The sequence below is a fragment of the Solea solea genome, chromosome 1 (genome assembly GCF_958295425.1).
Source record: "Solea solea chromosome 1, fSolSol10.1, whole genome shotgun sequence".
Taxonomy (NCBI): domain Eukaryota; kingdom Metazoa; phylum Chordata; class Actinopteri; order Pleuronectiformes; family Soleidae; genus Solea; species Solea solea.
Window position 1 is genome coordinate 2,665,539 of NC_081134.1, and position 14,988 is coordinate 2,680,526.

At 42.2% G+C, this 14,988-nt stretch overlaps 1 protein-coding gene across 1 annotated transcript in view; it reads left to right on the top strand.

The window, feature by feature from the left end:
* The window catches only part of LOC131462432 (neuropilin-1a-like), a 79,636-nt gene that overhangs the window by 24,515 nt on the left and 40,133 nt on the right, over positions 1 to 14,988 (top strand). The window contains exons 3-4 of the mRNA XM_058633659.1: positions 2,775 to 2,956; positions 13,552 to 13,779. Coding sequence (XP_058489642.1) covers positions 2,775 to 2,956; positions 13,552 to 13,779 — 410 coding nt within the window. The remainder of the gene's footprint in view (positions 1 to 2,774; positions 2,957 to 13,551; positions 13,780 to 14,988) is intronic.

Below are 14,988 nucleotides of genomic sequence, written 5' to 3' on the forward strand. Positions count from 1 at the left end.
TGAATCGAGAATTTGTATAGATCAAATGGAATTTGACGGTGGCAACACACAACAGGGTGTTTGGCAGTTTGAATCCCAGCCTGACGAGACCGCCCTGCGTCCACAGTCGTGTGAATTAAGTTTGGGTTTACTGTGATCTAAATTGAGGCGCAAAAATGTGTGTTTGTCTCTGCCGGTTGGTCCTGGTGACCGGTCCAGTTGTCAGCTGCGATTGACGCCAGCACTCCCATGACCCTTTAAAAGATTCTGCTTTATCTGGTAAAAATAAACTTCAATAGTTCCACATTTTGCAGATGTAGGGATGTCATGCCATGTGGTGATTCTAATAAAAAGAATAATATGACTGCGTAGTCCATGGTTCAGTTCTGGTTGGTTTGCAGGCCAATTCCATCCCTCTGTTACCCACATGTCCTGTCTCCATTTCCAGTATAAACTGTCTTAACAAAGACAAACGTCCAAGAAAGACATTTTTCACATTCCAAAACATATAGTTTGTTGATCAAATATGTCAAAGAAATATCAAATGACCAGATAGACACTGTAGACGTGTCCATTTAACAAAGTTCTAAGCCTTTGATGTCTGATGTGTGTTGGAGATTGAACTGAAGAGGAGAGGGAAAAAAAAGAGACTCTTTGAAATTCACCATCTGACGATCTTTGTGTCTGCCCTGCTAACGTTGTTAGTGATAAGGAAAATCATCAGACTGTCTGGTGGAGCTGGAGCCTCCGTGGGAAACCTACAGGTGTTTCCATCTTTTCTGCTCCAGCTGTAGCACAGCATGCACTGAACCAGCGATTTTGACCATAGAAACATTGATGCAGAGCAGTGGACACAGACCACCGACATGTAGAGATCATGTCATGAGTTCAGCATCAGAGAGCTCCTGACATGAATGCTGATTGTGCGCATGTGGGCTGTTCAATGTCAATTTAGAACTGGAATTATTTTTGTGGTAAAAGGTGAAATTGGCGTCTTGTTGCAGCTGCTACTTCGCATTAATTCTGTACATTTCCCGGTTACTTTGAACAAGGCCCGGATATCGACCCTGTGTGTGTGTGTGTGTGTGACGCGCTCAGCTGTGTCTTACTGTGCTGCAGAAAAAAAAAGCAAAAAGTGTTTTATACCTGACTTGGAAGAGAGGGTGTTTGTTCCTGCAGTGGATTCTGACTGTTGTGGATTTAATGTCACAGGAAAAAATGGATTCTGTAGCATTTTGTGAGTTTAGAGCCATGGTTCTCAATCTGTGGTACTGTGGTACGAGCTTCCTCTGGTGGTACTTGAAGGAAAATCAGAAGTACTACTGTACCAGGGTGTGTAGAAAATGAAATAAATGATAATAAGAATAAGAAAAGGATTATAATAAGAATTTAAGAAGAAGAAGATTGACAGCTATATCCACAAAAACCTTCACTTCTGAGTTACTAAAATGCGTTTTTACACAACGTACAACAACAAACACACACACACACATTCAAAACACACTCTTGAGATGTTGTGAAGTTCATCGTGGGCGGACAGGGGTGTGTCAGCTGGTAAAAGGATGAGGTCCTGCAGCGATGGTGGGAGGTCCACGCGGTAAAGCGAGACTGATGAAGTCCTTCGCTGGGATCCGCAGGAGACTCACAGTGCCGCGTCTTCATATCTCTTTTATCGCCGCCTCACTCACTCTCTGCTCCTGCCCGTCTCACCACCGCACTCATCTCTGCTCTGTCACATCCAATGTTTTTCTTTATTCTCGCGGCCCACACCTACTTAGACGGAGCTCCTGTTGTCTTACACACACAACATCGTCTGTCACCTCAAACTCCTCAAGCTCGCGGACGTGGATCGAAGAATTGTAGGGTCAGATTATTAGGTGACACACAAGCTGGAGACATTTGACAAACGTGTTCCTCACATTCTCATATATACATATTTATATATACAGTATATGTATATATATAGAGATGTATATATCTATATCTATATATCTGTCTATATAGATAGATAGATAGATAGATAGATAGATATAGGTTTGGATTTTGAGATTGAATGTACTGTACATCTCGGTGCTGCTGCGTCCAGATTTCAGATATCAAACCTGGTCAGCTCGACCAGATTGGTTTTTAATAATAAATGGAGCCCAGCCTCATTCTAAAATCAGTCAATGTGGGACTTTCACAGACGTATAGATAACCTGCATCTGTGTTTGCAGATATAAACATATTTTATGGCAGTTATAATATTACTGTCCCATTCTTCTCTTTCCTTTACCTGTGCAATGGAGGAAAAACATTCTGGCTACTGCATTGATTTATCATGAAGTTATGTACATTTTATGATAAAAATGTATCATTCACCTGTAAAAAGAATGTAAAGACGATGTGTAAATAAGAAAGAAAGACTCCAATCCCCCCCCATGCTCCTAATCTGTAACCCCGGCTTCCTGTTTAACATCTGCACTCTTGTAAACTGACTTTCACATGTGTTAAAATTAGCGGAATACCTCTTTAAAATTGCATCGCCACTAATCAAGTTGGGCTCGCTCGGAGCAGTTTTAAATTAGGCCCAGTCAGAAACAGCGATTACTCATGCATGTGTTCAGCAGCTGTGTACATTCGAGCAAAGTGTCTGCAATAAAACACCGCGGAGGCACAAACTGCGGCGCTCAATAATCCGCTGGCAAAAGGTTAATTTAAAAGAATCAATTACGAGCTCGTGTTCATGTAAACATAAGGTACTTTTCCACAACTCAGACGCAACTTAACCCGTTTCCCCTCTCCCCTCCTCACAGGTACGACTACGTGGAGGTTTATAACGGCGGGGACGAGCTTTCGCCCATGCTGGGAAAGTTCTGCGGGAAGATCGCGCCGTCGCCGATCATCTCCAGCGGCGGCCAACTGCTCATCAAGTTTGTCTCCGACTACGAGACACACGGAGCTGGATTCTCTGTTCGCTACGAGGTCTTCAAGACAGGTCGGTGTTGGTCCATGGTCCATTTCTAGTGTTGATTCCAGTGTCTGCAACCTTTTTTTATTTAGCCACTCTAGCTTGTATGGACGTCAACACAATACTTCCTCTAGAGGGCAGTGCCGAGCACCAAGTTGCAGGCATCAACAAACATTGCGTAGATTGAAGAGGTTCTTTTCTTGTGCTGATCTGATATAGACTGAGTTTGACACCTCTGCTGTAGACGGATATAAATCCACACACCGTCTCTTTGAAACACTTTTGGCATTTTTAAACGCCGTGTAAAGCCTCTTCTTCGTTGTTTTCCTGACTGATTAGCTCTATACTGCCCCCACGATTTCCGGTGGTATTGCTATGTTTCGTCCGTCATCGTAAGATGAAATGAACACTTTGTCAGGATGACTCAACGAGAACAAATGTCATCGTTTCAAGTAGTTTTCTGGTGGTTGTCGCTCCTCGTAGTCTACAAAGTATCTTGTTTTTCATGAAAGCGTCTGCTCTTTTTAGCGTTTTTACAGTTTCATGAGGAAAATGAATGTATGGGTAATAGCTTTCGTCATAGTTTCAGTCAGTTTTCAGTCCTCTATTCGTTTTGATTTCGTTATCGTGTGATTTCTGTCGGTGGTTTCCCTCTACGACCGTCGGAGTGTCCCTGCGTCAGCGAAAAACCCTAAACCAGGGACAGAGGTGGTTTGCTGCAGTCGCTCTGCTGTTTTCCACACCCTGCGCTGAAAGTGATGAGTCGCCTTGTGGAAAACAGCCAATTTAAATTCAGCTGTGCGTAGTAAAGCCAAGTTTCCACACGACTCCGCCGTGTGCTGCAGCCTTTTGGATCAGTGTCGCACATCACCACCTACACCTGAGGAAAAAGAATCCACAATGAACTCTTTGTAGCCGTTTTACATATTTCAGGCGTTTCAGGAGGGGAATAGTAACAGATACGGGCAAATTCACTTTTATTACAGCCCTCTCTGTTCATTCTATTCATTCTTATGAATAGTTATAATATTTGCTGAGATGTGGGAACTTTGCTGGAAAAGGCTCAGGCACAGTTTGAAAAACATTGGACTAATTGGCCTCAGCGTTGTTGTTTTTTGTGTTTATTTGAGTTTTACCGCTGGTCATAAAGGGAAAAGAAAATCAGCTATTTAACCACGTTATTCTAATTATTATGATTAAATATTTCTATAGTGTAGGTCATTACAAGACAGTCATCATTTGACTGTCTTGTATTTCATTGGATAGGGATCGTGCAGTTTACAGCAACACATTCTGAGCATTTTTGATCAATCGTTTCATAATAATCTTAATGAAAATCAAATGACCTGAGAGAGAAGTAGACTCCTGCACCGCTTCTGGATTCTGTGTGTGTGTGTGTGTGTCCTGAACTTTATAAATGAATGATGACATGTTTATAGCTGTTGTTTTTGGCAGAAGCACATTTGTAGTGTCAGAGCTCCAAAGCTCCAGCATGTGTCAAACATTATTTCACAACTATTTAAACCAATTATCATCCATTTATCTCTCCTTTTCAAAACATTCATCTATTACTTAGACTGTTGCTTTGTCAACAGTTGAACCATCACTGCATCTCGTGTTCTAGATTACATATTTGTGTGGGTATTGAAGACCAAAGATCTCTTTTTTTCTAAAAAAGCAAAGAGCTATAACTTGGAAATCTGAGAAGAGAAAACGTGTAAGCGTTTGTTTTTCGGTAGTTTTGTTGAGGTGGAGTGTTTCTGATGAACAGAGGACACAAGTCCAACGTTCCTCTGCGGTTCCTTGAACCCTCCCTTATTTCATTGTCCACAGCCCACCCGTGGTGACAGGGTGTGGGCTTGAGGATGTGTTTGTGAGCGTACGTGAATGTTTTCCATCTGTTGAACGAACATAATATCGTTGTTTTCTATTCATTTCCTATGGTGGTCATTTTCTTGACCAGGAAAAGCAATTTCATTCGCTCAGATGCTTATTGTGGAGGATATCAGGAGCTCTTGTGGCAATATGTCGAAAAACACAATATTTATACTTGCTGTTAAAAAATGGGTCAGAATAGACTGAACACCGGAGGAGGGTTAAAAGTGAGGCCAGAAGCTTTTATGATTTCTCGGTTGTTTGCTTAAACTCTCACCCGTTCCCCTCAAATAACCTTTCTGAGAAGATAACGGGGCTAAAAGTGTTCCTAAAGGCACGCACCAATGTTGGCCAAGGTCGTCCACACAGTTGAAGAGAAGAACCTCTGGTGCACTGACCTCTGAGCCTCAGGCCAAACAAACTCAAAGACCCACAATTCCAATGGAGCAGCAGTGATTCCCAGCTGGGACAGGATGCCAGAAGGATAGTCTTACATAAACAGCGCCTGTCAAGGAAGGAACCTTGCTCCCGTGTCCTACATCTGTATTTGCGCTTCCCTCTTGGGTCCACTTGAGCGGTCGCCAAAACAGCAAGTCTCCTGTGACCACTTGATTTGCCACCAGTGGAGACTGGAGATAAATCAGATAAAAACAGAACATGTGTTGACGTTAGATTTCTCTCTCTCTCTTTTTTTTTTTTGTTTTCACCCCCAGAGAGCAATAACTATTCAGAGAATCACAGGATCCAGGAATAACAATCCCAGGGTGGATGTTATGTTGAAAAGTCCTGTTTTGCACAATGAAAAATAGATAGGCAAGTGCTCCTTTGTACTTAAATGAGAAGTGAGGGAGTAATACAGGCACAGTTAGAGGCACAATTCACTCTGGAGCTCCTGCATTCACTGCACTCGGGAGGAGAGAGAAGAACTTCTCGCACCAAGAAACTTTAAAGTCTGCTTGGATCAGCTTTTATTATCAGGCTGCACAATGTGACTGATGAATGACGGGATGTTTTCAGAAAAGCCGTGTATTAGCTCTGAAAGTAGGTCAACAAGGTATCAGCTTTGAAGGAGGAGAAGAAACTGCTCCTCGACACATTTGTTTCTTGAAAATGGAAAGAAAGATTTTTGATCACTATTAAAAGGGAAAGGTTTTATGAATCTTATATATCTTATATATCTTTTATGAAGCATATTTTATATTTTTTTTTAATAATTTTTTATTTATTTAATTTCAAGAAATATTGGTAAACTAGATTCACTCATATGATTGATTATTTTTTCCCAGTTTTAATAGAATAATAAAAAAATAAAAAAAAAGGTGTTCAAATGTCCATTTGTTGTTTCTGTTGCAGCCTGACGTGATTTCCTTAAAAAATTCATGGTGCGAGGGTGGAGAAACCATTCCATTTTGTTGCAGATCTGATGAAGTAGTCATACTCAGTGCAGGATGGAGATGTTTTCTCCATGTCTGTGCATTTCTCAGGAGATAACGTAGAGATTCTTACACAGAAACAATATTTTGGTCCATATCTCCACATCGTTCACAGCCAACGAGGGTCGGCGTCAGTTTAGCGAGCGCTTGATCTCACAGTCCATTGCAGTCTTACCCTCGTTGCTGTTTCACCTCGTGTTCTTCGAGCACGTGTTTGGGTGCCGGCAGACGTCCATGGTTACCGTCCTCTCCATTGTCTCAGTGGAGGGGATGATGCTGATGATAAAGTAAAACCATGATGTTTTCTTTCAGGTGACACAAAATGTCATCAGTGCATGTGTGAAAAGAGTCATATAGACATACTACACTACTATATACTAGTATTATACTATATACAGTATATATATATATATATAACCATACTATACATGCACGTCAGTTATAGGAACATAGTGTGTAATCGTGGAGACTGGGCTGTGCACGTGTAGCCGCCGTGTCTTGTTTGTTTAGCGCCGCCGCGTGCTCTGTGTTTCCTCGCGTACGCACTGATGCGTTTGTGTGTGTGACACGACAGGTGCACGGGACCCCAGGCTCATTTAGCTAATGGGCTGTTTGTCCTTGGAGGCAACGGGAGTGACCTGCAGATGAGATGGATGCTCTGAAACTAGGGCAGCATGTGTATTGTGTTTGTGTGTGTGTGTGTGTGTGTGTGTGTGTTGGCCTCAATACAGCTCCTCCACCGTCTAACAAGTTAAAAACAGCTCTTGTGGTCACTCAGGTAATTCCCCCTGCCAGGCTGCCACCTTCCCTCTCGCCACATTTAAAATCCATTACAGTCAGAGCAGCATATTTGAAACCGGCTGCTAAATGGAGGTGGTTACAAACACTGTGGAGACCTCTGTGTCTCTCTCTCTGTGTCTCTGTGTCTCTCGCTGTTTTTGTTCTTCAATGGTAAAATAGTTAAACCTTCAATCGTCACATTATTTTGAATCTCAGACTGTGTTTGTATTGAGCGTAATTCTGCAATTATATTGATTTCTGGTTCCTGGAACTATGAGTTGAAAACACACACTCTAGTTATATACCACTGGAAACTGTGGGGGCAGTATAGAGTCAATAGTCCAGTCAGTCAGGAAAACAACGAAGAAGAGTCAATAATGACTGGTGTCTAAGTCATTATAATGCAGGGGCCACATACACAGCAATTGGAGCTCCAGCATATTAACTCATTAACAACCATTTTTTCCCATTGTTTAGTTTCACATTTAATTTACAAAACAACCTGAAATTTATTGAGGAAAATAAGTGCAATTTCAACAATATTACGCCTAAGTTTACCATTTACATGCTCGCATTACAACTTCTTACAGATCACAGTATCAGGAACTGAAAAATATAGTATTTCACATTATTATTATTATTATTAGTAGTAGTAGTAGTAGAAACAAATGAATCCTGTGGGCTGGATCTGGCCTGCGGGCCGTATGTTTGACACCCCTGGTCTATAACGGTACCACTGGCTGCCAGAGCTTGCTGACGGAGAGTGACTTCCAGGCGCTTGGCTTCACTCACTGGCATGTTTGACTCGTTTTGATCCGGTGAAGCAAGTTGTCAAAAGTCTCGGCTGAAACACGGAAAATCCCGCTCGTCATTGATCTCTCTAATTGGCAGCACCAATAAATAATATTCCCCTTTCACTACTTCGTACTCAGAAGTGCCCCCTAGAGGAAATATTGCGTCAGTAGGTTGAGTGACGGGAGATAACGTTTGAGGGAAAGACGTAAAGCGGATGATAAACAGAGTATAAATGGGCCTTTACGTCCCATCTGGAATTGTTTCCACACTCTTCAGTGCACGTTTGTTGGTTTCTTTATGTTATGCGCACTGATCGTCACACAGCAGTGACGTTGGTCACCGGCGACACATTCAGGACGCATCCCAATATCATTTGTGAACAGATGTACTTAGCGTTGTGACCTTGCGACGTGATCTCTCAGGATGGATATTTATATCAAGTCTGAACTGGGCCAAAGAGGTGGCAGATGAGAAAGTGCTTCTTTTGCCTTGTCTCTCTCTCTCTGTCTCACACACACACACACACACACACACATATGTCATTACTATGAGAAAATCCCAAAGCTCCAGCATAAAAAAACCGCACTCCTCGTTCAGATGACAAGCCTCTGTTTGGTATTAAAGATAGAGCTCGGCTGTGGTTTGCAAATCTCTGGCCTAATGAGCGCTGGGGCTGCATCCGTCTCTTATAACCACAACCACCAGCACCATAGCTCCACCCTCTGCTGACCACACAACACACATCATTCATAAACGATAGCCGTGTGAGGCCGCTGCAGCGTCCTGTCACTATATTTGAACCAACTCTCTGCGTTTAGTGCAGCTTTTCAAACCAGAAACACATGTCTCAGCGGTTCAGGCGGCGGACGCGGGGGAGGCGGAGGCTTTTCTTTTTCTTTTTTTCGTCTTCTTTTCTTCAAGCCGCTTCAGTTGATTGAAGGGTTGTTGATGAAAAAAGAAAAAAGAAACATGAAAGAAGCACAAAGACGGATGGACACGGGATTTGGCCAGTGACGGATGAGATGTGAACGGTTTTAGTTTGTGACAAAATACAAAAAGCGGAAACGCGTCAGAGGACGACCGCTGGTCACGCACAAACGCGCACAAATGACCACGGTTTGAGAACCACAGCTAATTCATAACTTGATAACTTTCACTTTCCATATCCGGCAGTTATTCAACCGTTCAGGATTGGTTGAATAACTGCCGGATATGGAAAGTGAAAGTTATCAAGTTCGGGGTCACACCCCGGACAGATTGCCACACACTACACATGCCAAACCCTGTTACAGAAGGGTTGACCTGTTAAACTGTAAAAACAGGTTTTATCTGAATCTCCTCATTTCACGTTTTGCGACATTTTCTTCGCCAAGTAGGTGTCGGTCTTTATTTTGGGATGAATGTGCGTCCCAATGTTTATGTTTATTTTTAGATTGCCTGAAAAGAAAAGCTTGTCTGATGGTTTCCAGGTAACGCTCCGTTTGTGCAAACACACTCTGCCCTGATACTGGTGGACACATCGTCAGTGATGTTCCAGGAATCAGCAGGTGTTCCGGGTCCCTCCTCCAGGTGACCCACTTTAGGCTGGAGCTTGTGTTCACATGTGAAGCTACAGCGACTCTGCCTCCGCGGCTCTCCTCTCTTGAGACCTCAATAACCAGCCAGCTAAAGGCCTGATAGTACAGATTTTTCTCATTCACACACACACACACATTCATGCCGCACATTTCTTTTACATTACATATCATTCACAGACTAATTAGTGTTCACCAAGGACACGTTCACATGAACCGGAGGCTCCGGGGATCAAACCTCAGACACTCTGGTGAGTGGACGACCCACTCCTACTCCTGATCCACATTCTGACCTATTTCTGATGGGCGTACAATATAATCATAATTTTCTATCTGCACACACACACACACACACACACACACAAACAAAGGAAAGTGTGCCAGCTGAGCAGCATCGAAGCCCGACGCATCCCTTCACCGCTCATCCGTTCACATCATTCATCATGTCGGCCTGTTAATGACACCACCTGTGTCAACAGGGAGGAGTCCACAGCATGTGTGTGTGGGGGTGTGTTCTTGTATATGTTACCTCTTCAGGACCTTTTGTGGTTAGGGTTAGTTAGGTTTGTCAGGAACACAATAGTCCTTATGGGAGACCAAAACTGGGTCCCAATGAGGCAGAACTGATCAAGTTGAGAGCTAAGATTTGACTTGTGGTTAAGTTAAGTTAAGTTAAGTTAAGGTTATAATGGGTCAGATTTCGGTCCCGTTCTGACTCTTCCGACAATTGTGGGTGGGATTTAAACAGATTATCTGGCCAAAATGATCCTGTAGTGTGAGGGATTAACAGATGTCATTAGAGTATTTCAAATCGTAAGTATTAAACATGTTTGAGGTTTTTATGACTTTTGCGATTGGGGGCGTGAGCAGAATCCTGCGATAACCTCTGAGAGCGAGTCGACCGGGAAACGGATGTTGCAAACTTTTGTTTAGAATCGTAACAGCCCATGGGCAGTCCGTGGACGAGTGGAAAGGGAACTTGGCTTGTAACCGGACGGTTGCTAATTCAAGTCCCCACCAGGTCAAAAAAGGGCTGGGTTACCCCTGAGCAAGAGACCCAACCCCCATCATCGCTCCCCAGGCGCTGCTTCTAATCCTAGGAAGGTTTCTAGTCGAGGATGCAGAGAAGGAATTTCCCCCTGCGAGACTGATAAAGGACTCATTTATTGATATTTTCATTTTATTATATTATTATTGTAACTTGTAGAAGCCCAGTGGATTCTGTCTTTTCAGGTTTTTTTGCATTTCTCAGCACAAAACATCCCTGAAATCAGTTACAAAGTTTGTTGCGTGTGGGGCAGGCGTTAACTGGTTATGGTTAACTGGTTATGGTTAAGGTTTAGGGATAATGCTTTGTTCAGGCTGTCCAAATGAATGGAAGTCAATGCAGAGTCCTAAGAAGAATAGCTGTGCAAACCTCTGTGTGTTCTTGTTTATAGGCATGCTCAGATAACATGCAGGTCACATCTGGTCTGGCAACACAAGACACTCTCACCCCCAACACTCACTCACACACACACACACACACACACTCTGTGTGTCTCTGCCTCTGAGGAGTCCCTGACCCTCATTCACACCTCCTCCTCCTCCTCCTCCTCCTCCTCCTCCTGCAGCGACCAGTCACCGTCCTGTAACCTCGCTCGTGTCACATTTACGAGTGAGGCGTGAGCAGCGATGCGAGCCCACGCTGAGATTTTTACATGAGCAGCAGTGACAGCGACGATGTGACTGTGGGGGAAACAGCAAAGACACAAGAGCCGCCATGTTGGCCAGCTGCTCTGTTTGTGCTCTTCTCAGGATGCGTTCGAGTCACATGACTGAATTTTTGTCATTCATGTCGTTATCCTGTAATCACGAGGACCATGTGACTCTCATCTCATATTTCTGGCATTGGTTTTGCTTTTTATAGAAGAATGTGTCACAAAGGACTGTTAAAGGTACAGTGTGTGAAATTTGGCATTTATTGCAAGTTGCAGCTGAATAGCCTTCAGTTCACATCAAAACTCAATAGATGCTTCAATTGGTGGTCTAAATGATGGTCTAAATGCCGCCCTCGTTAAAGCTGAACCCTGCTCGAGATACATAAAACTAATAAATGCTCTTTCTAGGTCAGGGGTCTCAAACTCAAATGACCTGGAGGCCACTTCAGCTTCAAGTCTGGTCAGGAGGCAAGTGTCAGTCACTCAAGTGGAAAAAGTCCAACTGTGTGGGGAAAACAACAACTGTTCAGTCTGGGCGGTAAAATTGTATCACAATATTCCGTCAAATTCCAGCAATGGCGACATTTGTGATGCTATTTTACATCATTTTTTAAGTATCAAAAGTCATTTTCTGACATAAAATGTACTTAAGTTTAAGAAGTAAAAGTATTACAAAAGTGAGGCGTTAGGTGTCTCAGTGGTAGGGGGAGCTGTCTTTCAACTGGAATGGTTGTGGGTTAAATTCCTGGCTCTGCTATATGGGTTATGTGTCAAAGACACTTAACCCTATGATGCAGCGTATGAATGTGTGAAAACTGTAGTGTAAAGCAGCTCATCAAGACTAGAAAAGCTCTATATAAATACAGACCATAATACCAACTCTTCTTCTTCTGATTTTATTTGGTAATAACGAGTAAAAGTAAAAGCTGCTAGAAATATAAATAACAAAGTAAAATACAGAAGTATCCTCATTTTATCTTAAATTTCTGCCAAATGAGAATGATTTCACTTCATTTTTTACACACTGGATGAATCTGAGCTTTATGATGTAATATAAAACGGATTTATCGCCTCATTTCATGTGACATTCATGTCACACAAGAAGCTTCGTCTTCACTTTTTTCCACCGTAACTCGGATCATAATTAACGACACGGCGCCGCACGACAACATGAGGATGAACACAAGAATGTAAACACACCACAGCTGATGATTTCAACACTGCATGGTGTGACTGGATGTGTGAACGCATGAATGAAAGTGTGATAAATTACACATAATTGTCAGGCATTGTAAAACAGCAGCTCACAATGTTTTTTTTGTCTCTGATGTTTTTATATTTGCTTTTTCTCTTAAAATCATGTAGTTTTATGTGTTAATGTAAATCTCATGAATAAAAGAGTATATATTTAAATACATATATCAGCAAGCTTTTTAAATATAGTTGTACACTGTATAATGAATATAAAGGCTTTCTATATCTATTTGAACTGACTTTCAAAACAAAGAAAGTGAATAACAGGTTGTAATTTCACTTCAACCTCGTCTTTATTTTGACATTTTTACATCACATCATGTGACGTTTTCTTCACTGATTTATCAACTTGTTCTGGTGGCGATACGTTTCCTTTCAGCTTGTCTTCGTCTGTTCTGTGTGTGTGTGTGTGTGTGTGTGTGTGTGTGTGTGTGTGTGTGTGTGTTTGTGTGTGTTGATGCTTGTTGTCCATGTAAACACCATCATGTCACTACAGTCACAACACAGACACAACCGGCTCTAACAAGGAGGAAACCATCACAACAGAGATGGTATTAGTGTGTTGAGTGTGTTGTTGTCATGAAACAGTGAAGTGGTTTTATTATTGCTGCGCTGTTGCTTTAATGTCTTTATTCTCATTAGCACTTCAGAAAAATGGAAATAAATATAGTTTCATGTGCTTTTTTTCCCCCTTGAATTTCTTCTTCATTTATTTCAAAGTGTCTCGTATAACATGACATAAAAAACACTCTGCACAGAGGTCACAGCTGTAAAAGTGCTTTGGGACACTAAAAGTTAAAAACTTCAAAAAGAAGCCAACACTTTATTTCAGTTTGCCTGTGCATTTCTACAATGTCTGTACTGTTTTTAGCAACGGCGCACAAAAACGTCAGTATATTAATACAAAACAGAATAAAGTGCAAACTTTATCAGGCACCAAAGTCTCATTAAGTTGGGATTTAAATCATATTCCTAGAGTAGCATTGCAAAGCTAAGTGCTTTTATTTTGAAAAGAAAAAATCAATGCAACAATGACGTATATTTTTCACTTTCCGGCAAGAAAAGTTCAATTCAAAGTGACAGTAATGAGAGAAAGGGCCATGACCTCTGACCTCTGACGGTTCGCTCTGTCCAAACATACAGTGACATTTTAAAAACCTCATCTGTGTCTCCTCCTCCTCCTCCTCCTCCTCCTCCTCTTGCCCTCGCAGGTCCAGAATGCTCCAGAAACTTCACAGCTCCCCGGGGAGTCATCAAGACGCCGGGCTTCCCTGAGAAATACCCCAACAACCTGGACTGCACCTTTATGATCTTCGCCCCCAAGATGTCGGAGATCGTGGTAGAGTTTGACAGCTTCGACATGGAGCCCGACACCACACCGCCACCGGGCGCCCTCTGCAGATTCGACTGGCTGGAGATCTGGGACGGATTCCCCGCAGGTGAGGAGAGGATTCCCGTCATATGAGGAAATAATGTGTGGAATGTTGAGGGTGGATTATGAGTGAAGGAATATCTTAACGTGATCAGGGTTCAGGGTCTTTAAAGTCTGGTTATACCAGGCGCTGATTTATTATATCGTGATGCCTCGAACCCAACAAGTCCACTGTCAGTGAAAACATGGCTGACAGCGAGAGATACAGGGAAACACTTGTGTCTAATCTAGAAAATCTACACCAGCTTAAATTTATGGTGGGTAATATTTCAGATCATTGCCAAATATAAAATATTCTTAATATTCTTAAGAACGCGTCGACATAAACAGCTGCAGATTCTATTAGGTGATTAGATTGTATTAGTGACTTAAATCAGTGTCTCTACGTGATTTCATTGAGACCATGCTACTGGTTCTAGGTAGGTAGGTAGGATAGATGGTAAGATAGGTAGGTAGGTAGGTAAGATCGATGGATAGGTAGGTAGGTAGGTAGGATAGATGACTAGGTAGGTAGGATAGATGACTAGGTAGATAGAATCGATGGGTAGGTAGGTAGGTAGGTAGGATAGATGGATAGGTTGGTCGAATAGATGGATATGTAGGTAGGTAGCTAGCTAGGAAGGAAGGAAGGTAGGTAGGTAGGTAGGTAGGTAGGTAGGATAGATGACTAGGTCGGTAGGATAGATGGGAAGATATGTAGGTAAGATAGGTAGGATAGATGGGTAGGTAGGTAGGTAGATAGATAGGTAGGTAAGATTGATGGATAGGTTGGTAGAATAGATGGATATGTAGGTAGGTAGCTAGCTAGGAAGGAAGGAAGGAAGGAAGGATGGAAGGGTAAGTGGGTAGGTAGACAGCTGAACCAGAATGTTAAAAATATTACAATATATAAGAGTCAGATATTACAGATAAATGTGTCAGAACATCATTAATCTACGCTTCAGTAAACCTGAACTGTCTCTTTAAAGGCGGCAGAAGTCTAATGTTACCACTTGGAAATATTCATAATTTCCATTTCTGCTCATACACGAGCATGATGGTGATCATAAAGAAAAAAAAAAACATTTTACAATTTTCAACTTTCATAAACATTTGATGAAGGTGCATTTTAACTCAAGCGGCTGTCACATCAACACACTTTCTTACATCGCGTTAGAAATGACCGTCAAATATACTAAAAAGAAAAATGGATACAACACAAAGATGCAGCGGTGAA